The 23,739-nt window shown below is 41.8% G+C and overlaps 3 protein-coding genes across 3 annotated transcripts; 2 read left to right on the top strand and 1 right to left on the bottom strand.

Annotated features, from left to right (window-relative positions):
- Positions 1–8,313: 8,313 nt before the first annotated feature.
- pop4 (POP4 homolog, ribonuclease P/MRP subunit) lies at positions 8,314–12,323 on the top strand. The gene is made up of 7 exons (XM_064976461.1): positions 8,314–8,580; positions 8,767–8,819; positions 9,373–9,596; positions 9,727–9,804; positions 9,896–9,957; positions 10,108–10,209; positions 10,332–12,323. Exons 1-7 carry the CDS (start codon positions 8,574–8,576, stop codon positions 10,466–10,468), a joined length of 663 nt encoding a protein of 220 aa, XP_064832533.1. The 5' UTR covers positions 8,314–8,573; the 3' UTR covers positions 10,469–12,323.
- Positions 12,324–13,795: 1,472 nt separating this feature from the next.
- On the top strand, positions 13,796–16,290 carry plekhf1 (pleckstrin homology domain containing, family F (with FYVE domain) member 1). Its single transcript, XM_064976413.1, has 2 exons — positions 13,796–13,935; positions 14,070–16,290. The coding sequence occupies exon 2, from the start codon at positions 14,089–14,091 to the stop codon at positions 14,971–14,973; it is 885 nt and encodes a 294-aa protein (XP_064832485.1). The 5' UTR covers positions 13,796–13,935; positions 14,070–14,088; the 3' UTR covers positions 14,974–16,290.
- Positions 16,291–16,419: 129 nt separating this feature from the next.
- LOC135547414 (protein C19orf12 homolog) lies at positions 16,420–23,427 on the bottom strand. The gene is made up of 3 exons (XM_064976425.1): positions 23,319–23,427; positions 22,491–22,664; positions 16,420–18,321 (listed from the first exon to the last, which is right to left on the bottom strand). Exons 1-3 carry the CDS (start codon positions 23,407–23,409, stop codon positions 18,056–18,058), a joined length of 531 nt encoding a protein of 176 aa, XP_064832497.1. The 5' UTR covers positions 23,410–23,427; the 3' UTR covers positions 16,420–18,055.
- Between the last annotated feature and the right edge of the window lie 312 nt (positions 23,428–23,739).

Genomic DNA, 23,739 nt, shown 5'->3' with positions numbered 1-23,739 from the left:
CAGTCATTTGTGTCAGTGCAGTACATGTTCAGTGCCCTTGTCACGATCGTCGTAGGTGGAAGAAGAGGAGGACCGATGCGCAGTGTGATAAGTGTCCATATTTTATAATAAAATAACTGAACACTGAACAAAACAACAAACAAACAGTCCTGTACGGTGATGAAAAAATACTGAACAGAAAATAATCACCCACGGAACACAGGTGGGAAAAGGCTACCTAAGTATGATTCTCAATCAGAGACAACGAAAGACACCTGCCTCTGATTGAGAACCATACCAGGCCAAACACATAAACACAACATAGAAAAAAGAACATAGACTACCCACCCCAAATCACGACATAACAAAGGAACTAAGGTCAGAACGTGACAGTACCCCCCTCCCAAAGTTGCGGACTCAGGCCGCAAAACCTGAACCTATAGGGGAGGTTCTGGGTGGGCTTCTGTCCACGGTGGCGGCTCTGGCGCGGGACGTGGACCCCACTCCACCATAGTCTCGGCCCACTTAAGTGGCGCCTTGGGAGCGGCGACCCTCGCCGCCGACCTCGGACTGGGGACCATTGCCACGGGTCCCGAATGGACGGGAGATACCGGCAGCACCGGACAGGTGGGAGACTTGGGCAGTGCCGGAGTGAAGAGCGATTCCGGCAGCGCCGGAGTGAAGGGTGGCTCTGGCAGCTCCTGACTGATGGGCGGCTCTGGCAGCTCCTGACTGATGGGCGACTCTTGCAGCACCTGACTGACGGGCGACTCTGGCAGCTCCTGACTGACGGGCGACTCTGGCGGCTCCTGACTGATGGGCGGCTCTGGCAGCTCCTGACTGACGGGCGGCTCTGGCAGCTCCTGACTGATGGGCGACTCTGGCAGCTCCTGACTGACGGGCGACTCTGGCGGCTCCTGACTGATGGGCGGCTCTGGCAGCTCCTGACTGACGGGCAGCTCTGGCAGCTCCTGATTGATGGGCGACTCTGGCAGCTCCTGACTGATGGGCGACTCTGGCAGCTCCTGACTGACGGGCGGCTCTGGCAGCTCCTGACTGATGGTCGGCTCTGGCAGCTCCTGACAAACGGGCGGCTCTGGCAGCTCAGGACAGACGGGAGGACCTGAAGGGAGGAGACGGAGAGACAGCCTGGTGTGTGGGGCTGCCACAGGACCCACCAGGCTGGGGAGACCTACAGGAGGCCTGGTGCTTGGAGGAGGCACCGGATGGACCGGGCTGTGGAGGAGCACTGGAGCTCTGGTGCGCAGCCTTGGCACTACTCCTCCAGGCTGGATGACCATTTTCACCCGGACCATCCAGAGTGCAGGCACAGGTTGAACCGGGCTGTTGGTGAGCACTGGAGATCTGGTGCATACCACTCGCACTCCCTTAGGCTCAATACCTACATTCACCCGGCACGGGCGGAGCGCAGGCATAGGACGCACTGCCCCCTCCCAGCGCCCTGGAGACACAGCATGCAGCGCCGGCGAACGAACGACACCTGCCTCTGATTGAGAATCATACCAGGCCAAACACATAAACACAACATAGAAAAAAGAACATAGACTACCCACCCCAACTCACGCCCTGACCAAACTAAAACAAAGACATAACAAAGGAACTAAGGTCAGAACGTGACAGCCATTCTCTATAAGCATGCTGAAAGTCTGTTGTTAATTTGTTTACAGAGAAATAGCATTGTATTTGGTCAACAAATACAACAAAAAACAAAAAATTAACAGTTTGCTAAAAGTTGGCAGCAAGCTGATAGGTCTGCTGTTAGAACCAGCAAAGGCCGCTAAACCACTCTTGGGTAGTGGAATGACTTTGGCTTCCCTCCAGGCCTGAGGACAAAGAATTTCCTCTAGTCTCAGATTAAAGATTTGACAGATAGGAGTGGCTATAGAGTCAATCCCAGGAGGATTGTCATTAGTGATCGATAACAATCATTTTTCCACTTCTCCCACACTAACTTTACAAAAGTCAAACTTACAATGCCTCTATTATTAGTTTTTTAATGCATGAGTACAATGGCTCACTGTTCGTTGTTGGCAATTCCTTTCTAAGTTTGCCCACTTTGCCAATGAAGTAATCATTCAAATATTTGGCAACATCAAATGGTTTTGTGATGAATAAGCCATCTGATTCAATGAAAGATAGAGTTGAATTTGGCTTTTTGCCCATCATTTCATTTAAAATTCAATAATTATTTATATCATTGATCTTTGCTTCATAACATAACAGAGCTTGAGAAAATCTGCAAGGAATAATGGGAAAAAACAAAACAAATCCCGATCTGCAAAGCTGATACAGACATACCCTAGACGACTCAAATCTGTCATCGCCGCCAAAGGTTCTTCCACAAAGCATTGGCTCAAGACTTGTGTAATGAGACGTTTCTGTAATTCATTTTCTATAAAAGTTGAATATATTTCTACGACCACATTTTCACTTTGTCATTATGGGGTATTGTGTGTAAATGGGTCGGATAAATCATGTTTTTTATCCATTTTGAATTCTGTAACACAACAAAATGTGGAATAAGTCAAGGGGTATGAATACCTTTTGAAGACCCTGCATCTTGCATCACTTCTTCATCGGCATTGCTGTCACAGAAATGCATGGCTCTAAAATGAACCAATGGGAATTCTTACGTGAGCAGGTAGTTAACAAAACACCCTCTAGTTGGTGCTACATTTGAAGAATTCCTCAAAGACAAAACCACTGACTTTTATAGCCAGACACATGGTTATACATTTTTATTTTGCTTGTCAGGGAGATTTGTTCGGCTCATTCATTGTGACAGACATTTGAGTCCTACTAAATCATTGAGGACCTTGGATATCAAGCTTTAAATGATTTAGACATTTTTACATGTGATTAATAGTGTCAATTACGGCCCTATTCAATATGCCGAGATTTGAGTTTTTTTTAGCTTCCAATTACATTCTGCTCTTAGTTCTACCATAGTTCTTGGGATACTGTCTGGAAGCCTATGGCTATGTGCTTTTCTTTTGTAGGGGAACATACAGTATACTCTTAGGAAAAAAAGGGGTTCCAAAATGGTTCTTCAGCTGTCCCAATTGGAGAACCCTTTTTGGTTCCAGGTAGAAAGAACCCTTTTAGGTTCTAAATAGAAAAAAAAATGTAAAGAGTGTATGTGCGTACACTTTCCTTTTTTATTTAGTAGACACAATTACTCCGATAGATTTGCAGTCCCTACAGCTATGTATTGCCCATTCAATGACCAAACCCCAGCAGTGGTATTATTAGCCGTCTGTTCTACCCAACTGAGCTACCTCGCTTCTAAGCAAGTGTAAAAACCTGGAGGAGAGAACAACTAAGTGGAAAGAAGAGTAAAGGTCAGTGAAGCCCAGCAAAGCTGCAGAGGCTGAGGTGAATTAAAACTGACAGCTCCAATCTCCCAGGTATACCTGGCAAGTAGCCTACCCACTGTGGCAGTAGTCAAAAAGGCCCACGTGAGAATCCCCTCCTACCAAGTGCCAATATGAATTTTAAGAACAGTGAAATCAATAGTCAAATCATGACTTAATTCTCACGTCCTAGGGCATAAGCCAGAGGCCAATCATTTAGTCTCTAAGGTGAAAAGAAACAGACACAAGAATACAAAGTCAGTCAGCTAGATAAGCGCAACAGGGGTTGAGTAAAGATGCTGAACATCTTTTGACGGCCTCCTTAATAATATTTGCTGGAGTACATTGAGACTACCTAAACTAGAAGAAACACACAAGTGCAGGAGAACAGGTATCAGGGGAGCCGAAAGCTGGTGGGCATAACATAGGCTTAGTGCACTTCATTGCCCAACAACAGCCTATTGATGCTTCACTGAAATTGAGTCTTTAAAATACAAAAGTAATCTAGCTTTTCTAAATTGTTCTGTCACTCTGAAACTAAAACAGCATGCTTGTTGAGGAGGGGGGATTATCCCTGTTGGGGCATAAGACTACAAAGAGACTCTCTCGCCAGCAAAAAAAGATGACTATAATTGTAGAATATTTGTCTGGTATAATTTGTGTGGATGCCATTTTGATTTATTTGAAAATGCTATACATATATGCTATTTTAGGAGCAGGATGCATGTTCATGTCTTATGGAGAATAACTAGCTAGCTAAACATTGAAAATATGACTCACTTAAGTATCAGCTTCCTAAATAATGTGATAACCCTTCATATTATGCCTCTTCACGCATTAGTCTAGTTGTAGGGTAGCCAACTACACAACTCCTCGATTTACGATTAAGGTGAGCTGCTGCTAGTATGAGTGGACTGGAGCTCAGATGTCACATAAAATTAAGTTTTTATTTAAAAAAAACTGATTTCAGCACCCAAATTACGCATCACAATGGCGTGTGTAATTGCAGGCTATTCTTTGAGTGCTGAAATCAGTAGTTTTATTTAAAAAATCTAGAAGATTGAAATACTGCTAGTTTTTAATAACTGCTACTTTTTCGTCAGCATGCTCAGCTAGCTAATGGTCAAGTAGTCCATTGGATCAGAGATTTGGTAATAATGACAAGATACCTATGTCTCCACCCTAACAATGGGATTTGTTGTACACAGAGTGGAGCAGCAGGCTGTCAAGCTTGCCTATTCCTCTCTTTGGATTGGTGGATAAAACTTTTTTAATATTCAATGTGGGCTGTTGAAGTCAACAGCCTGTATTCAATGGAGAGAGATGCTATGCTACTAGCCTCATGTCATGAATATACATAGCCATCGAGAAAACTCCGATTTGAAGTTTTATGTCACGCGTCCTAATCAGTACACTCGTAACAACCTAAGCATTACAAAACTTCTATTAGATCAAATAAACTTTACGTAGCAAATAAGCAATTACATTTTTGGTTGACCAAATTCAACACTCTCATTGACCTCCATACAAAAACTCCTCACTTGGTGAGCGAAAGACACTAAACAACGCCACCTGCTGGAGAAGACAGATTTTTGGCCCAGTTATCAGGCTGACGGAACAACTAGCAGTCATAAAACACCAGCAGTATTTCAATCTTCTCGATTTGTCAGTTGGGATAATGGGACAATTAGCAGTACACTGCCATCTCCCATTCCTGGATTGAGGTACGTTTTCCGAGCAATATCTGGCGCCAGCTCTGCACTGTCTTGATCATGGCACAGCCACGTTCTATGGAGCAAGATAACTGCCAAAAGGTTGACCATACATATCGTTAGGATCGCAAGAAAATCCATGCGTAAATTGTTAGGATCGTAAGAAAAGCCATGCGTGAAACATGAACGTACAAGTGAAATGTAATCTGTGAACATACAAACACCATGTTATGATTACGGACTAACATTTTAGGCTTGAACAAATCTTGTGTTACAATTCTGACGTACAATAATACCTTTCAGAGTTTTGGCAGTTTCATCTCACCAGCAAAAAAACATACACCAAATAGCCTGTGAGGAGTGCTACCCGAACTAATATTCCGGAAAAGAGATACAGTATCCTGCACGTTTTCAGGTTAAAAGTCTCCATTCTCAGGGCGCAGTGGTTAAGGGCGCTGTATTACAGCGCCAGCTGTGCCACCAGAGACTCTGTGTTCGCGCCCAGGCTCTGTCGTAACCGGCCGCGACCGGGAGGTCCGTGGGGCAACGCACAATTGGCCTAGCGTCGTCCGGGTTAGGGAGGGGTTGGCCGGTAGGGATATCCTTGTCTCATCGCGCACCAGCGACTCCTGTGGCGGGCCGGGTGCAGTGAGCGCTAACCAAGGTTGCCAGGTGCACGGTGTTTCCTCCGCACATTGGTACGGCTGGCTTCCGGGTTAAGAAGCAGTGCGACTTGGTTGGGTTGTGTATCGGAGGACGCATGACTTTCAACCTTTGTCTCTCCAGAGCCCGTATGGGAGTTGTAGCGATGAGACAAGATAGTAGCTACTAAACAATTGGATACCACGGAATTGGGGAGAAAACGGGTTAAAATTACAACAACAAAAAAAAATCTCCATTCTCTATTGCCTCTCAGTTGGTTTACTTTACATTTCGGTAGCAAATATAATGGATTTGTTTGCCAGCGCAAGACTAGATAGCACTAGCCGTATTATGCCTACAACAGTGAAGTTTGAGTCCACTAGGTGTATCTCTACAGCATGAGCATAGCTCTAGGAGACGTGGACATCCCCATGCAAGCATCTTGTCTTATCATTTTGGGTACTTTTGAAAATGCGATATATCAGCTTGCAAACAATGTAAAAATAAATATATATCATTGCATTAATAAAGCCACAAACAAACATGGTCTCTTTTTTGGTTTCTTGAGTAAGGAATCTCCAAAATACAGGTGTTCCACCCTAACTCAGTGTATTCTGTGGTGGTGGGGCAAGCCAGCAGAAAATATGGAGCGTTGCGCCGTGACTGGCTCAGTGTTCTGTCACTCATTGGGACACTACGTCACCGCCAAGTCTATGGGTAGAGCTAGAAAATTCTAGCCCCTTGGGTGCTGCCATAGAGTTACATTAGAAGTGCCATTGGCCACAGATAAAATGAAGTCAAATCAAGTTGTATGTACAGTAGCTTTGATTGGCGGCCTATGCATATTTGTAAACAACAGCCGGTGCACAAAATCTAAGGAAGTCTCAAGGTTTTGCTCACCTGAGGTAGAGTATCTCATGATAAGCTGAAGACCACACTATGTGAAACCAGAGGGAAAACAACTCTGGACCACCTTTACACCACACACAGAGACCCATACAAGCTCTCCCTCGCCCTCCATTTGTCAAATCTGACCATAATTCTATCCTCTTGATTTCCTGCCTAGAAGCTAAAACTAAAACAGGAAGCACCATTGACTCGGTCAATAAGAAAGTGGTCAGACGAAGCAGATGCTAAACTACAGGACTGTTTTGCTAGCACAGACTGGAATATGTTCTGGGATTCTTCTGATGGCATTGAGGAGTATACCACATCAGTCCCTGGCTTCATCAACAAGTGCATTGATGATGTTGTCATCACTGTGATCGATCGTACATACCTTAACCAGAAGCCATGGATTACAGGCAACATCCGCACTCAGCTAAAGGGTAGAGCCGCCGCTTCAAGGAGCGGGACTGTAACCCGGAAGCCTATAAGAAATCCCGCTATGCTATGTCTGTAGCCATGAAGTGCTTTGAAAGGTTGGTCATGACTCACATCAGCACCACTATCTCAGAAACCCTAGAACCACTCCAATTTGCATACCGCCCCAACAGATCCACAGCTGATGCAAACTCTATTACACTCAACACTGCCATTTCCCACCTGAACAAAAGGAACACCTACGTGAGAATGCTATTGACTACAGCTCAGCGTTCAACACCATAGTGTCCTCAAAGCCCATCACAAAGCTAAGGACCCTGGGACTAAACACCTCGCTCTGAAACTGGATCCTGGACTTCCTGATGGGCCGCCCCCAGGTGGCAAGGGTAGGGAACAACACATCCGCCACGCTGATCCTCAACACAGGGGCACCTCAGGGGTGCGTGCTCAGTCCCCTCCTGTACTCCCTGTTCACTCATGACTGCATGGCCAGGCATGACTCCAACACCATTCTCAAGTTTGCTGATGACACAATATTGGTAGGCCTGATCACCAACAACGATGAGACAGCCTATAGGGAAGAGGTCAGAGACCTGGTGTTTTGAGGGTACTATTTAATGAAGCTGCCAGTTTGCTCTGTTCTGTGAAGGGAGTAGTACACAGCATTGTACGAGATCTTCAGTTTCTTGGCAATTCCTCGCATGGAATAGCCTTCATTTCTCAGAACAAGAATAGAATGACGAATTTCAGAAGAAAGTTCTTTGTTTCTGGCCATTTTGAGCCTGTAATCGAACCCACAAATGCTGATGCTCCAGATACTCAACAAGTCTAAAGGCCAGTTTTCAGCTGTGCTAACATAATTGCAAAGGGGTTTTCTAATGATCAATTAGCCATTTAAAATGATAAACCTGGATTAGCTAACACAATGTGCCATTGGAACACAGGAGTGAGGGTTGCTGATAATGGGCCTCTGTACGCCTATGTAGATATTCCATAACAAAATTGTTGTTTCTAGCTACAATAGTCCTTTACGACATTAACAATGTCTACATTGTATTTCTGATCAATTTGATGTTATCTTAATTGCCAAAAAAAAAAAGTTTTTCTTTCAAAAACAAGGACATTTGTAAGTGACCCCAAACGTTTGAACCGTAGTGTATAGAAATTTTGCTGCAGCACCCTCAGCACCCCTACTCCACGCGGCTATGACCGTAAGCGATGCGTGTTAATGTTCAGACCAAGCATGAGGGTTCTTAATAAAACACCCACATACAGAAGACGCCTTCCTCCAATGACTCTTATGTGTAATGTAATGGAACAAATAGTCATGATCAAGGGCTAGGTTTACGGTAGGAACGTCTCAAGGATACTAAATAGCAATAGCCATAGCCTCTCCCCGGCCTAAGTCAGTGTTGCAGCTGTGCGCCTGCGTACGGTAGTCCCATGTGTTGTGAATACATGCATTGTCAAAGTTGAGTGCTAGCTAGCTATTTTACAACTGGACCTGTGGCTTCCACATACATACTTGCGTACCATTTGAAATATGGAGAGTGAGTATCCTAACCTGTCTTTTTTAAACGAACTATTACTCACATGAATCCATTCGTTGTTCATTATTTAAATATTAGGTAGCTACACGTTTACGAACGTTAGTAGATGTGTTGTTCCTAGCTACATCTCACAACATTAGCTAAAATGCTAACTGATAACGTAACATTTGTTCTCTTATCTTCTAGGACTCGTGCAGGCTAGCCTGCCTCCTGATCAGGGACACATTCTGGGTATAGTGGTGGGTATCCTACGGTGCTGTTGTGTTCGCTATCATTATGTAGCCAGGAATTAGGTTGGACACAAACTGAGACAGGCATTTATAGAAAGCCTTCCACTGCAACTAGGTAGTCTGCTGTTAGGATCTAATCACAGACACTCTTTAACATATTCACCATTATAAACTGGGTGGTTCGCAAACGAACCAATAGAATGAACGACCAGCCGGCTTGGGTAGCAGCCCTAGATTTGTGTTGGAACTATATCTCGTGGAAGGATGGAATAGTATGAGTAAATTCATACTATGTCAGTCATTATTTGAATATGTTGGTAACCCGTTGTATAAAAGTGATAATGCTTTCAAAGCCAGTGTTTGGAGGATATAATGGCACGGTTTGCCGGGCCCTCTACTAATATATCCTTCAAACACCAGCTTCTCAGGCATTATCCCTTAAATATGCTGTCACATAGCCTAACTGTTTTCAGTTGTGCAGACCAGCTGGCCACATAGCCTACATAGCCTGTTAGTTATAGTTGTCTCGTGATGGGATATGTCTGTTCTGGTGCCCATACAGTCTCAGAGTGATAAGCAGGCGGAGATGTTCACAAATGGCTTTCTGAAGAACAGTTTACCGGGTATGAGCAAGAAGGAAATCGGCGACTTCATGCTTCACAAGGCTGTGGTTCTAAAGTATGCGAAAAAGGAGAAGAAAAAGAAAAACAAAAAGAGAGCCAAGGGTCTCAATGCTAAACAAAGGAGAGAGATGAAGGTCTTTCAGCTGAAACCAGAGCATCAAAAGTTTGTACATGCTTTTTCCTTGAAGTAGGACTAAATATGTTTTTTACACTGCTCTGACATGTTAGAGGTTTACATCCTAATAAGGCGTATTTTTTTTTTTACACGCTTGTTATTATTTTTATCTCTGCAGATATGAGCTTTTCTTGCCCTTGCATGAGCTATGGGAACAGTACATCAGAGATCTGTGCAACGGATTGAAAACAGAGAGGTAAGAAAAGCATTTTATTTGGTTCATGTAGGACAAAGCTTTTTGTATGGCTAGAATGTTAAATCCTAATAACATGACATCTATGTTGAAGCAACCCACAGACAATTCAGCAGAGGCTGTTGAAGGCTGATTTTCATGGTGCCATTCTTACAGGTGAGAGTTTGTTTATTTGGTCCAAAAACGTTTGCTGTTACTGTCACTAATTGATGCCAGTCTTCAGGATCTTAAATAGCACATCTATGGAACATTGTATATAATCATGTGTATGCAATGATCATCAATGTTTTTGCGTGTGTGAAACAGTGGCCAGGTCCAAATGCCCCTCGTATGTAGGCACCACAGGAATCCTAGTGCAGGAGATGAAACATGTCTTCAAAATCATCACAAAGGAGGACAAACTGAAAGGTTTGTACGCCACATTTCAGTCCCTTTTTGTTTAGGTACTCGTTAAGTCTGCTGTCATTGAACTGTTTTTCAACTGCCAAACTGACATTCTATTTTCTTCCTTATCTCTCCTTCTTCTGCAGTCATACCGAAGCGAAACAGTGTGTTTGCTGTGGAGATCGATGGCTTTGTCTCCCATATCTACGGTAGCAAGTTTGAACTCCGCTCAAGCGAGCGATCCGCAAAGAAATTTAAAGTCAAAGGAACCATAGACCTGTGATCCTGTTGGAGTGTAGTAATGAGACTGAGCTCAGAGGCTCAAAGGACAGAGAAGTAAACAACTCCTGTCAGGATCTATAATAAGGACTATCACCATCTTCAATTCTTATTTTCAAGTCATACGGGAACCTCGGCTTCTGTTTTGGATGCAAGTCCTGTTCTATAGCATTTTATACTGTGGCAAAGACAGAAGACCTGACAAACTCAAAGCAATCAAGAACATAGTTGTGATTAGAGCGCATTTGTGTTGGTATTTTCTTTTTTTGTAAATGTGTCCATTGATTGGTCAGTGATTCAATTATTTTACATAATTGTAAATACATTGATCTGTTTTGAGCAACACTACCTATGTCCACAAGGTGGCACTAAATCAATCTGCTTCAATGTATGTACAATAAACATATCTATCTATAAATTGTTGTCAAATGACAGATTACATTTCCTTGATCACCTAGTTTGAAGTAACACAATGAGTTACAATACAATGATACTACTATGTGGAAACTGAAAATGTGCCTGTCTTTGGTATGCAAGATGCTTAATTTCCTGATAATTTGGGAATTTCCTAGTTGCTCAACTTTTTATGAGGTACCTGTTGTATATTGTTGGTTTGTCAATTGAAGTGGTGTAGATACTAAACATTGCTGACCTGAAATTTTCATTTGGTAGTTGAGTTGCATTGACAAGTAGGTATCTCTGTTGGCGTTTGGATTGGTCATATTTGTTTCTTAACCATGAGTGTGATTTTGTCAACTTTTTATGCTATTACAATAATGACAACTGAGTAATTGAATTTATATATATATATATTTTTAATCAATTTAAGACAAAGCATTTGCTGTCTGTTTTGTAATATATTGTAACATTTTATTTCCCTCATTTCCCAGTAAAAATCCTATCCCTATTCTAAGTGGTGTGCTGATGCACAAGATATTTCGTTTTTTGGGCAGGTGGTGTGTATGAGACCGACTGGAAGGGAACCACTCAATGTCATCACTTCCTTCTTCACTGGGACTTCAAATATGCTTTCTACTTTCTTTTCACAGGGTGTAAGGTCTTGGTCAAGAGGGCTGGTGAATCAGTCCGTGCAATGCAACACATGCGTCCATGAACTCATTTGATGCTGCAAAAAGCATACATTTTTATTCACCCTTGTATGTGTAATATTCAAGTCCACTGTTTCTAGCATGCATGTGCTATGTTTATTTGTTCAGCCCTCGTGACTTGGCATTCCATGCTAAAGAATAGCCATACTGGAGCATATTGTGTTCCCTCATAAAAGGATGCACATTAACCAGATTTCACAATTCTTTTGTTTTACTTCTGTATTCTTATAAAGCGTAGAGCTTGTTGGAAATCTGTCATATTTGTCATGGTGTAATGGCCGGTAAGAGTATTCCTTGAAACAATGTCTTAATCTTTTTCTCCACCTACCTGTACAGTCTTTGCTGTATTCTGCTCAACCAGACAGACAAAATTGGGGTTGTTCTTTAAATGTTGGTTGTTGACAGTCAGTTGATGATGGTCTGTTTTAAAAACAGAATGATGCCTTTTTGGTAAACATCAGACACAGTTAAACTGTACTTTCATGTAGTGTTTTTTTCTACTGAAAAAAGGCCAACCTTGTTAGCTGTAACATCTCTTGCATCTAGTTCAATGATACACACATTTGAGCTAACACAACACAATTACATTGTTTACTCATTCTTAGTTGTGATAGTTATGTTTAAAGAAGATATGGCCTCTGAAAATGGCACTTTGTGCGTTTGATTTTTTAATCTGCGTGTTCCATCATAAGGTGGCCTGAGAAGATCACTTGTGATTGTGATGTCATTAAAATGTTCAATGCTTCCCTATCAGAAGTTGGTCTTTGTGTAGGCCTATGTCCTAGTTTATACAACATTCCATAAGAGTGATCCATCAAGAGAACACTTTCTCATACTACCGAATATTTGTGGTTTTCCCCAGAGCGAGTGTCTGATCAACATGCAGCAAAATCATTTGTGATTTTTCATTCAATGCTGCTTTTCAATTATAGCAAGTTCATTGTTTTGTTTTTCAGCTGCAACCATTAGCTAGTATCACTAACCGTCATTATATTCCTATAATTTATAGCCATGTGATTTTTTTCCTATAATTATATTGTTATTAATATTTCTGCTTAAAGCTGGAATCCTTGGTTGCTACGTACATTTTTGGACCTATAAATGGATGATAAACTGAACGGGTTATGGTAGTAGGTGCCAGGTACACCGGTTTAAGTGTATCAAGTACTGCACACTGCTGTGTTTTTCACTCCACAGTTTCCTGTGTTTTATCAAGAATGGTCCATCAAAAGAGGGTGTAACTCAGTATTAGGAATGTGTTCCAAATGTTTTGTACACCTCAATTCAGCAGGGCATGGACTCGACAAGGTGTCAAGTGTTCCACATGGTGCTGGCCCATGTTGACTCCAATGCTTCCCACAGTTGTGTCAAGTTGACTGGATGTCCTTTGGGTGGTGGACCATTCTTGATACACACGGAAAACGGTTGATTCTGAAAAACCCAGCAGCATTGCAGTTCTATGCAAATAGTCTGGGTAGCCATTTGATTAGCCATTCAGGAGTCTTATGACTTGGGGGTAGAAGCTGTTAATACTTTTGGACCTAGACTGATTGAAGTGGATTGAACAAGTGACATCAATAAAGGATCCGAGCTTTCACCTAGATCTACCTGGTCAGTCTGTCATGGAAAGAACCATTCTCAATGTTTTGTACACTCATATCCATTGATTCTTGAAGAATTATAAATGCCACATGAGCTTAGGTTAACTGTTGTTTTTTACTCCAGTGTTTGTAAACATTGTACATGTAAACAAACACCGTATAGCCTCAAAACATGGTTAAAAAACATGTTGATATCATGGATGATCAGTCCTTGCATCCATAGCTCTCTCTCTATGAATGTGAGAGTGTTTACATTTCTCCAAGGCCCATCCCTCAGCTTTTTACCAAAACACTGGCGGGATGTCAGCTTTATTATTTTTTCAATTAAGGATGCTAGCTCTAATGCTGTCCAACAGGGGTTTTCCTGTATTCATAGTCCTAGTCATAGAATTTGCATTTACAATACTTGTATTTACTGTAATTTAACAGGATCTATGCCCCGAGTCACATCCCGTCATGTTTTGGAATCTGGTCTTGCCTGTTTTTCTTCTTTCTAATTGCTCTCTCTCTCTCTCTCTCTCTCTCTCTCTCCCTCCCCGTCAAGTTGTTTTGGAACTCCCCATGCTGTGCGACTCAACAGGAAATGTGAGTTTCACATATAAAAGGACCTCTTGTGGCAACTCACTCTTCATTTACAGAAACTACTACTTGACACTGACAAAACCTACTGTATGGTGGTCAAACGGGAACTAAGCGATTTACTACCGAGACACAGACTGCTGCAGCGTAAACAATATATTAATCACAAAACAGAGTAAAAGGTACAATTTACTATTTTTCACTCTACATTTATTCGATCATTAGTGACATAGGCCTACCATTTAGTCTCATGTGTAAACTTAATGTCATTGTTTTGTTATTTACATTTTGTGAATGTTTTGTGAATTTCCTGTAGTGTTGTAATCCAGCTCATCATGGTGGACCAGCTGGCTTTCACGCAAGAGAACAGAGAGCGGATCCAGGCAGTGGAGAACTCCTTTGGCCCCTCTGGGAAGTCCCTGTTCAGACCTGGCCGGGTCTTGATAGGCGAGGGGCGACTGATGAAGCTGTGTCGACGCCGCCCACAGCCCAAAGTATTTTACTTGTTTAATGACATTTTGGTCTACGGTAGCATCATCCTTCATGGACACTGGCACAAGAACCAGCAGATAATCTCCCTGGAGGATATCCAGCTAGAGAACCTGGAGGACGGGGTCAGCATGGAGAACCAGTGGCTGATCCGCACCCCACGGAAGTCATTTTACGTGTCAGCTGCCTCTGCTGAGGAGAAGCATGCCTGGATGAAGCACATCGAAGACTGCAAGTTCAAGCAGCTGCAGCATGCCGGCTGTCAGCCCGGATGCACCTTCGCCACCACCTGGATCCCTGACCGGGCGTCCGACATTTGCATGCGCTGCTCTAAAACATTTCGGGTCAACAAACGTCGCCACCACTGTCGTCGCTGCGGCTTCGTCGTCTGCAACGCCTGCTCCAAGAACCGGGCCGTAATCTGCCACATCTCTACTAAGCCTGTGAGGGTATGTCGACTGTGTCACCTCGGTCTCCAGGACCATGGGGCGCTGACCCAGGACGAGGTGCGTTCACGGGGGGACAGTGATGGGAGGAACTGCTCTGATGAATACGAACTGGTCATGCCTGAGTACGAGGCGACTATCGACAATGAGGCAGATGAGCGGGTAGATGACCACGCACCACACAAGTGGGTTGAGTCTCAGATCAACTCTTGGTCCCCGTATAACTATTTAAAACCGCACCATCAAAGTCCCAATCTCACTGGCTTGTCAAGCCACTTGACTTGAATTGGATTGACTTTTGGACAATGTGAGAGGACACTGAAAAGTATTTACTGAATGAGTATGTGGTGAAGAAGTGTCAAATCAAGACGTTACATGGTCACATGTAATCAGAAATATTGTGCAAATATGAACACTAATGGATCAATATATTCCTGTTAATATACCTTTGAGTGTATTGGGGGGGGGGGGGGCTTATTTGTGTCATCCGTTTGATAAATGTTAACCTGTATTATGCATTGTTGACTGTCCATTATACACACATGCAGCATCTTTGTTTACATGAAATATTTTGCACTGAATACTTTTATATTCATCCTATACTTATCTTCTTTAAAAAAAGGCATGTTGACTAAGATAACGTGCCCATATTATGTGTACCTGCAATTATAACTCTAAATGACAATACCTATACTCGTTTATCACATTCACATTCACATCAACCATTTACCTATAAAATAAAAAATATTTTGATAGCAACCTTTTGTCATCCTTGTCCTGAACACCTGGTAAGATTGCTTTGTTGACCTCCAAACAGCTGTAATCAAACTATTAAGTGCTTAGTGTTACAAAAGTCCAGCAGACACATGAAACAGTCCTGGGGCAACAGGTGCAGTAAATAAGCCTTCAGAGAGTTCAAGTTCAAGTTCTTCCGTCACTTGATTTTCCTAACTCCAGTGTTGTCATTGGCAATACTCAGGCCAACTGCCAATGACATTTGTCTATCATGAACACTTTATCTAGAAGTCTTTGCTAGGTAAAGCTCTGCCATAGTTCACTGGTCACCATAACAACACCCACCCGTAGGAAAAAGGGAAAAAAAAGTTGAAATTGGAGACATATCTCCCTCACTCACTTTAAGCATCACCTATCTGAGCAGTTTACCGATCGCTGCAGCTGTACACAGCCCATCTGTAAATAGCCCATCCAACTACCTACCTCATCACCATATTGTTTTTATTTACTTTTTTTGCACACCAGTGTTTCTACTTACACATCATCATCATCATCTGAACATCTATCACTCCAGTGTTAATTTGCTAAATTGTAATTACTTTGCTACTATGGCCTATTTATTGCCTTACCTCCTCACGCCATTTGCACACACTCTATATATATATTTTTATATTGTGTTACTGACTGTACGTTTGTTTATCCCATGTGTAACTCTGTGTTGTTTTTTTGTCGCACTGCTTTGCTTTATCTCGGCCAGATCACAGTTGGAAATGAGAACTTGTTCTCAACTGGCCTACTTGGTAAAATAAAGGTGAAATAAAATAAAAATACAAAATAACACTTCAAAGGCATTTCAAACAAAATCAGTTTAAATTGTCTACTGTCTAAAAGGTTTTTCAACGAAGATGTAAGACTGCTCTCACATCCCAGACTACCAATAAAGTTGTGATGTAATATGATATCGTGAGACTTCAAACCATTGGAATTTGAAAAATCTGCGATTAAACTGTTTATTAGTAAGCCATTCCTACAAGACTAACAACCATCTCTCAGAAACGAATGACACAACATCTTATGAAATTTCTCCTCGAGATTAATAATCTATCTTTCTCTGTATGATGTTATGACAACCTCCATGACTACATTTTCTTGCAAAGAAGGAACAAGGAAATGTCTAGGGAAAAAAAAGAAAAAAAAAAAAAATGCAGAGGCATCATAACAAACAACCTTTGCACATACTTCAAAAAGGGATTTGATACCTTAAGATTCTAGCATTATTCAAAAGTCTACATTTGAAACATTGAAAAAGAGGAACTGTCACATTGCGTACCATTTCAGAAAGCCAAAACAAAAATACTGTGTAATTGCGTCAGATGAGATACCATTCTGTTACGTGCATGCATCTGTCCAGGATAGATTACATTGCGTAACATTGTCTTACTTTTCTTACAAATAACGTGTTAAGTGGTTGAATTTCCCTTTACGAAACTGTCAGTTGATTCACTGAAACAACATGTTTTCTGGCTTAATGATGTCATACTAATAGCTTGTGGTGATCATACAAGTCATCATGATTTTCATATAAACACTTCAGTACAGAGCATTACAAAAAGTGTCCAAGATTTTCCCAATGAGTTAATTCCAGGACTTATCCCCATTATGCGCCAGAAGTATCAAGGCCGGTTTCTCAGAAGTACTCATAACTTACCATGTTCACAACGCATGAGTCGCTTGAGATCCCAGGCACACTTACAACAGGAGTGATCAGGGTTATTTCGTCATTGTCTTTGTTGCAAATAAATGTAAATTATAAATGCACAACAATATTCAACGTGTACATTTCAGTGCAGAATATTGGCAACAAATGATGCCCTACAGTACAAATAAAGTGCACCATATTGATTAACTGCTGGACTGTTCTTACAAGAGAAGATTCAATCATACCGCTACATTCAGAGGTAAAACGCTCTCATCTCAAACCAAACAAATGTGTACATTAAAGGGCAATTCCACCACTTTTCCACCTCACATTCATTATATCCAGCGCCATACCTGTGTCTACATGCAGTATGTAAAAACAGCGTGTTTTTATGATCTGTGGTTAAAAAGATAAGAAAGGTCATAAAAAAAATGCTTCTCTGTGACATAACAGGCTAGGAGTAAAAGTAACAAAACCATGATTTTCAAAAAAAGTTTCTAGCCAGAGGGTATTTTCTTGCTCCTCACGTCACTGCGAGTCTCAAAGTGTTTGAAAATCACTGTTTTTAAATATGTTCTAACTTTGGATGATGTCATTGGGTAGAACTTTTAACTTCATATTTGATTCTGCAAAACGTAGAAATGTGCCATTTTCACATATGTAGACACTGGTATTGTTCTGGAGATAATGAAAATCCCGCGAAAAAGTGGTGGAATTGTCCATTAAGTGCTTTATAAAAGGGTATGATCAGATATTGGGTGACATGACAGGTCTGACATGAGCCTCAATGTATTAACTCCATAAGGCCTCTTCCAGTGAAGGTTATTTCAGTCTCCAAAAATAAGCTGGAGTTGAATGAGCACAAAAAGTTGTTTCTTTCAAAAGGCAGCAAATGTGTGTTCTAAGTTCCTCCAGATATTCAGTTTGTGTAGATCAGTCCCCATATCTCACCTCTGCTCTCAGTTCCTTTGTGATATAACTGAGTAGGGCAGCAGTGACCTGCTGCTGGAGAGTAGCATTCCCTATGACCAGAGCGGTCAGCTGGGCCAGGTCTGTCCAGTCCAGTGAGCCCAAAACGGCCATGATATCAGCATAGAGCCTCTGCTGCTGATGGGGAGGCAGCTCCATGATGATCTGAGGGAGAGGTCTGAACTGTCCACTGGTCATCCACCATCCCAACAGGCCACCTACTGCACCACCTAAAGAGCCACACAAACGAGATCTGTGTCAGAAGATCAAGAGGGGAGCCCACAGATGGTTAAGCCCACAGATGGTTAAACACTCATGGTTTTAAGATCTACAGAGAAGACAGAAATACCAATGGTGGAGGTGTGGCTGTTTATATTCAGAACCACATTCCTGTAAAGCTTAGAGAGGATCTCATGTGAAATACTGTTGAAGTAATATGGCTACAGGTTCATCTGCCTCACATAAAGCCCATTCTGGTGGGAAGCTGCTAAAGACCATCAAGTGTTAACAGTCAGTATCTGGATAATGTGTGAAATGCTTGATTATGTATGTGATCTCTATAGAGAGGTATACTTTCTGGGTGATTAAAATATTGACTGGATTTCATTAGGCTGCCCACTCAAGAGAAAGCTTCAAATTGTAACAAGTGCCTGCAAACCTGGTTCAGGTTGTAAGTCAACCTAGCTACAAACAGTACAGAAATGAAATCATCAACATGTATTTATTAAATCTTTACTAATGCTGCAGAAATTAGCTTGAAAGCAGTATCCAAATGTCGTGATCACAATATAGCAGGTCATTAATATGGTAGAATCCGGAAACTATCATCTCGAAAACGAGACGTTTATTCTTTCAGTGAAATACAGAACCGTTCCATATTTTATCTAATAGGTGGCATCCATAAGTCTGAAGGTTCAATTATTTTGTGAAGCATCACAGCACAGTTGAAAAAATATATGGCAAATAGAAATCCGAAATGGATGATGTTGAGAGATAGATGGGAGGATTTGAATGGAGCAGAAGGGTAGGACTAATAACAAGATAAACAATGTAAAGCATACGGGATCTGTAAAATGTATATCGGTTCGGAACTTTTGTGAAATAGCAGAGTTACAAATAGAAATCAAACTGGATGGACATCGGAAATAGAGGAAGGACTAAGAACAAACAAGAGAGAACTATTGTAAAGTAGACTGCTTCTGTAACATGTGTATAAGATGTATAAATTGAAGGTAAAGGCAGAAGTGTTTATTAGTTTACTCCAATTGGGGGATCGGCGGTAGGGTTTGCGGGGAATAATAATAAAGGTATATTCTTTAAAAAAGTATGTGTGTCTATATAGGTATGTATATGTATATATGTGTATATGTATGCATGCGTGTATGGATATATATATATTTACCAAAAAAATATGGGGGATTGGAAATGATGCAGACAATTACATTGGAAGCAACATTCTTTCTGCAATATTAAGCTGATCCACCCTCTAAAATTAAAAAAAAAAAGAGTTACCTGTCTAACAGAACATAGAGGGTGTTCTTCAATGGAAGCCTCTCCAAAAAATCCCGGTAGAATCAGGAATTCCCCAGGGCATTGAGTAAAGCCAGTGTGTCTATGAATGCGGATGCCTCAACACTATACACGTCAGCTACCACAGCGACTGAAATGACAGCAACACTTTAACAAAGAGCTGCCGTTGGTTTCAGAAAGGGTGGCAAGGAATAGGTTAGTCCTAAATATTTCAAAAAACGAAAAGGATTGTATTTGGGACAAGTCATTCACTCAACCCTAAAGCTACACTAAATCTTGTAATGAATAACGTGGAAATTGAGCAAGTTGCGGAGACTAAACTGCTTGGAATAACCCTGGATTGTAAACGGTCATGGTCAAAACATATTGATACTACAGTAGCTAGGATGGGGAGAAGTCTGTCTATAATAAAGCGCTGCTCTGCATTCTTAACAGCACTATCAACACGGCAGGTCCTACAGGCCCAAGTTGTCGCACCTGGACTACTGTTCAGTCATGCGGTCAGCTGCCACAAAGAGGGACTTTTTAAAAAGATGGAACATTTTAATTGGCTCAGAACAGGGCAGCACAGCTGTCCCTTGGATGCACAGAACATTTCTACCCGAATGCTATACTTTATAAGCAGACTGCATATACCCTGAAAATCTCATAGCTGCACACACACAGAGAGCTAACATAGTCAATATCTCCTGGCTCAAAGTGGAGGAGAGATTGGCTTCATCACTACTTGTATTTGTGAGAGGTATTGACATGATTGTGGACTACAGGAAAAAGAGGACCGAGCACGCTCCAATTCTCATCGACGGGGCTGCAGTGAAGCAGGTTGAGAGCTTCAAGTTCCTTGGTGTCCACATCACCAACAAACTAACATGGTCCAAGCACACCAAGACAGTGGTGAAGAGGGCACGCCAAAACCTATTCCCCCTCAGGAGACTGAAAAGACTTGGCATGGGTCCTCAGATCCTCAAAACGTTCTACAGCTGCACCATGGAGAGCATCCTGACTGGTTGCATCACTGCCTGGTATGGCAACTGCTCGCTAAATAACTCTACCTACATGTACATACTACCTCAACTGTGCGCACATTGATCTTGTACTGGTACCCCCCTGTATATAGTCTCGATATTGTTATTTTACTGCTGCTCTTTAATTACTTGTTACTTTTATTTCTTATCCATATTTTTTTACACTGCATTGTTGGCTAGGGACTCGTAAGTAAGCATTTCACTGTCAGGTGAATGTGACTAATACAATTTGATGATTTACCGAGCTGTCTGTTTAAACTACTGACACACAGCTCGGACAACCATGCAGTACAGAACAGACTATTGGAGGCGCACAGTACTACATAGTGCCATGATTACATGGAACTCTATTCCACATCAAGTAACTCATGGCAGCAGTAAAATTCGATTTAAAAAAACAGATAAAATACACCTTATGGAACAGCAAGGAAACATAGACACATACATACAAACACACAATAATATACGCACTATACACACATGTACACATGCATTTTGTGTTATAGATATGTGGTAGTAGAGTAGAAGCCTCAGGGCACACACTTAATATGTTGTGAAATCGGTTATGAATGTATTGTAATGTTTTTTAAATGTATAACTGCCTTTTATTTATTTAACCTTTATTTAACCAGGTAGGCTAGTTGAGAACAAGTTCTCATTTGCAACTGCGACCTGGCCAAGATAAAGCATAGCAGTTCGACACATACAACAACACAGAGTTACACATGGAATAAACAAAACATACAGTCAATAATACAGTAGAACAAAAGAAAACAAAAAGTCTATATACAGTGAGTGCAAATGAGGTAAGTTCAGGAAATAAATAGGCCATGGTGGCGAAGTAATTACATTATAGCAATTAAACACTGGAATGGTAGATTGGCAGAAGATGACTGTGCAGGTAGATACTGGGGTGCAAAGGAGCAAAATAAATAAATGAATAAATACCAGTATGGGGATGAGGTAGGTAGATAGATGGGATGTTTACAGATGGGCTATGTACAGGTGCAGTGATCTGTAAGCTGCTCTGACAGCTGTTGCTTAAAGCTAGTGAGGGAGATGTGAGTCTCCAGCTTCATTCGTTCCAGTCATGGGCAGCAGAGAACTGGAAGGAAAGACGACCAAAGGAGGAATTGGCTTTGGGGGTGACCAGTGAGATATATCTGCTGGAGCGCGTGCTACGAGTGGGTGCTGCTATGGTGACCAGTGAGCTGAGATAGGGCGGGGCTTTACCTAGCAGACTTGTAGATGACCTGTAGCCAGTGGATTTGGCGACGAGTATGAAGCGAGTGCCAACCAACGAGAGCATACAGGTCGCAATGGTGGGTAGTGTATGGGGCTTTGGTGACAAAACGGATGGCACTGTGATAGACTGCATCCAGTTGATTGAGTAGAGTGTTGGAGGCTATTTTATAGATGACATCACCGAAGTTGAGGATCGGTAGGATGGTCAGTTTTACGAGGGTATGTTTGGCAGCATAAGTGAAGGATGCTTTGTTGCGATATAGGAAGCCGATTCTAGATTTAATTTTGGATTGGAGATGCTTAATGTGAGTCTGGAAGGAGTGTTAAATTTTGCTGGACCCTAGGAAGAGTGGCTGCTGCCTTAAATAAAAATAAACACCCATATTTATCCAAATCTACCTCACCAATCATAAGATAACATTGGCTGAGAATTATTCTACCCTAATGCCATACTTTATAGGCCTACTGCATACACACTGAAAATCTCATAACTGCACTCAATACAATTGGTTTGAGAAAGGATATGGCTCCACCTCGTGGTTGAAGTATGGAAATGCAAACAATTATAATTATGGTTACTTAATTGATAGGATCCTTACCAACAGCAATCCCTGGGGGACCACCTAGAAGACCTCCTAAAAATGCAGTCCCTCCTGCCACTGCTGATCCTTTCCCAGAATTCTTCACTGCTGCTTTTATCTGCTGATTTGCAGACAGGTCACAGCATAGTTGCATGACATCATCCATACGTGGAGCCATTGTAGCTTCTCTCCCTGGTGTTATGGCAAGAGGGACACTGAAGATCAACATGCAACCAAGCCAACTCATCTATCTCTAGTATACGAGTAAAAATAGCCACTTCACTGGAAGAGATGTATGACTTGACTTCTGTGAAATGCCCTTAAGACTAGGAGTATGCCATCTTCTGGTAATTAACTGCATTACACTGCTGAGAGTAGCTTATACCGAAAGTAAAATAAACTATTGTTCATGAATGGTATAGGCCTTTTTCACTCCAAATGTTGACGAAACCAGGCAACTATATTATTGTAATCAATTCAGTTATCATATTTAGCATACAGAGACTGGGAAAATAACGGATGACTTAATGCAGACCATTGCCACGAGTCAAAAACTTCTCACAAAAGATATTCGACATGCTTCCCTCGGATTTATGTTATAACCACAATAATAACGACCGCAGATAACAATAATTCTACTTCACTTCTGATATGTAGGCCTTTTATAATGGCGTTAAAACGACATTTTGTTAGTGTGTCATCATGTGGCCATTAGCTTTCTCTCTCCGTTAAAAGTTCGGCAATAACCTTTACATAACGACATAGTTGTCCCCATCACACAGGACGGACTCTCACGTTGGCCTACATGAAAATAGCCTAAAGTAAACATTGGTGGTGAATCCCTACCGTCAGATCTCGCACTTCGATGATGGGTAACTGTTTGTGTATAATGAGCGTTAGTAAAAAACAAATAGGACCGCGGTGAATGACGGGACATTCGTTTAGGACAAGCCCACATCCTGTTAAAACGAGTCGCTGTGGTTTGTTAGAAGCACAAAACAACACACAGCCAAATGAATAGGTCTCAGTAGGGCAACCAGGCATAAATGTCGTTTACGCGACAAATATTTGCAACAAAGTTGCACGAAAAGTAATTGATACAATTCCCTCCTTTTCGTCATATTGGTGGGGTTCGTTTTGCAAGGCCCAGTGCTCAAGGTTGGTGGAGACTCCTCTTAAGAATCAATGGAATAATCTAAAATAACCAACTCCGCGCTTACGGGGCACCGGGCCATGCAAAACGAAAACGACCACTGTGGCGGACTGC

Source organism: Oncorhynchus masou, chromosome 1 (genome assembly GCF_036934945.1).
Source record: "Oncorhynchus masou masou isolate Uvic2021 chromosome 1, UVic_Omas_1.1, whole genome shotgun sequence".
NCBI lineage: Eukaryota > Metazoa > Chordata > Actinopteri > Salmoniformes > Salmonidae > Oncorhynchus > Oncorhynchus masou.
This window is presented reverse-complemented; position numbering and strand designations above follow the sequence as displayed.

Coding starts and splice junctions, on each gene's coding strand:
- pop4 (XM_064976461.1), top strand. Junction 8,820..9,372: donor GACACATTCTGGGTATAGTG/GTGGGTATCCTA, acceptor GTGCCCATACAG/TCTCAGAGTGATAAGCAGGC. Junction 9,805..9,895: donor AACGGATTGAAAACAGAGAG/GTAAGAAAAGCA, acceptor TCTATGTTGAAG/CAACCCACAGACAATTCAGC.
- plekhf1 (XM_064976413.1), top strand. CDS start 14,089: ATGGTGGACCAGCTGGCTTTCACGCAAGAGAACAGAGAGCGGATCCAG.
- LOC135547414 (XM_064976425.1), bottom strand. CDS start 23,409: ATGTCCCGTCATTCACCGCGGTCCTATTTGTTTTTTACTAACGCTCAT. Junction 22,665..23,318: donor TCGAAGTGCGAGATCTGACG/GTAGGGATTCAC, acceptor CCATAACACCAG/GGAGAGAAGCTACAATGGCT. Junction 18,322..22,490: donor TCCCCCAGGGATTGCTGTTG/GTAAGGATCCTA, acceptor GTGGCTCTTTAG/GTGGTGCAGTAGGTGGCCTG.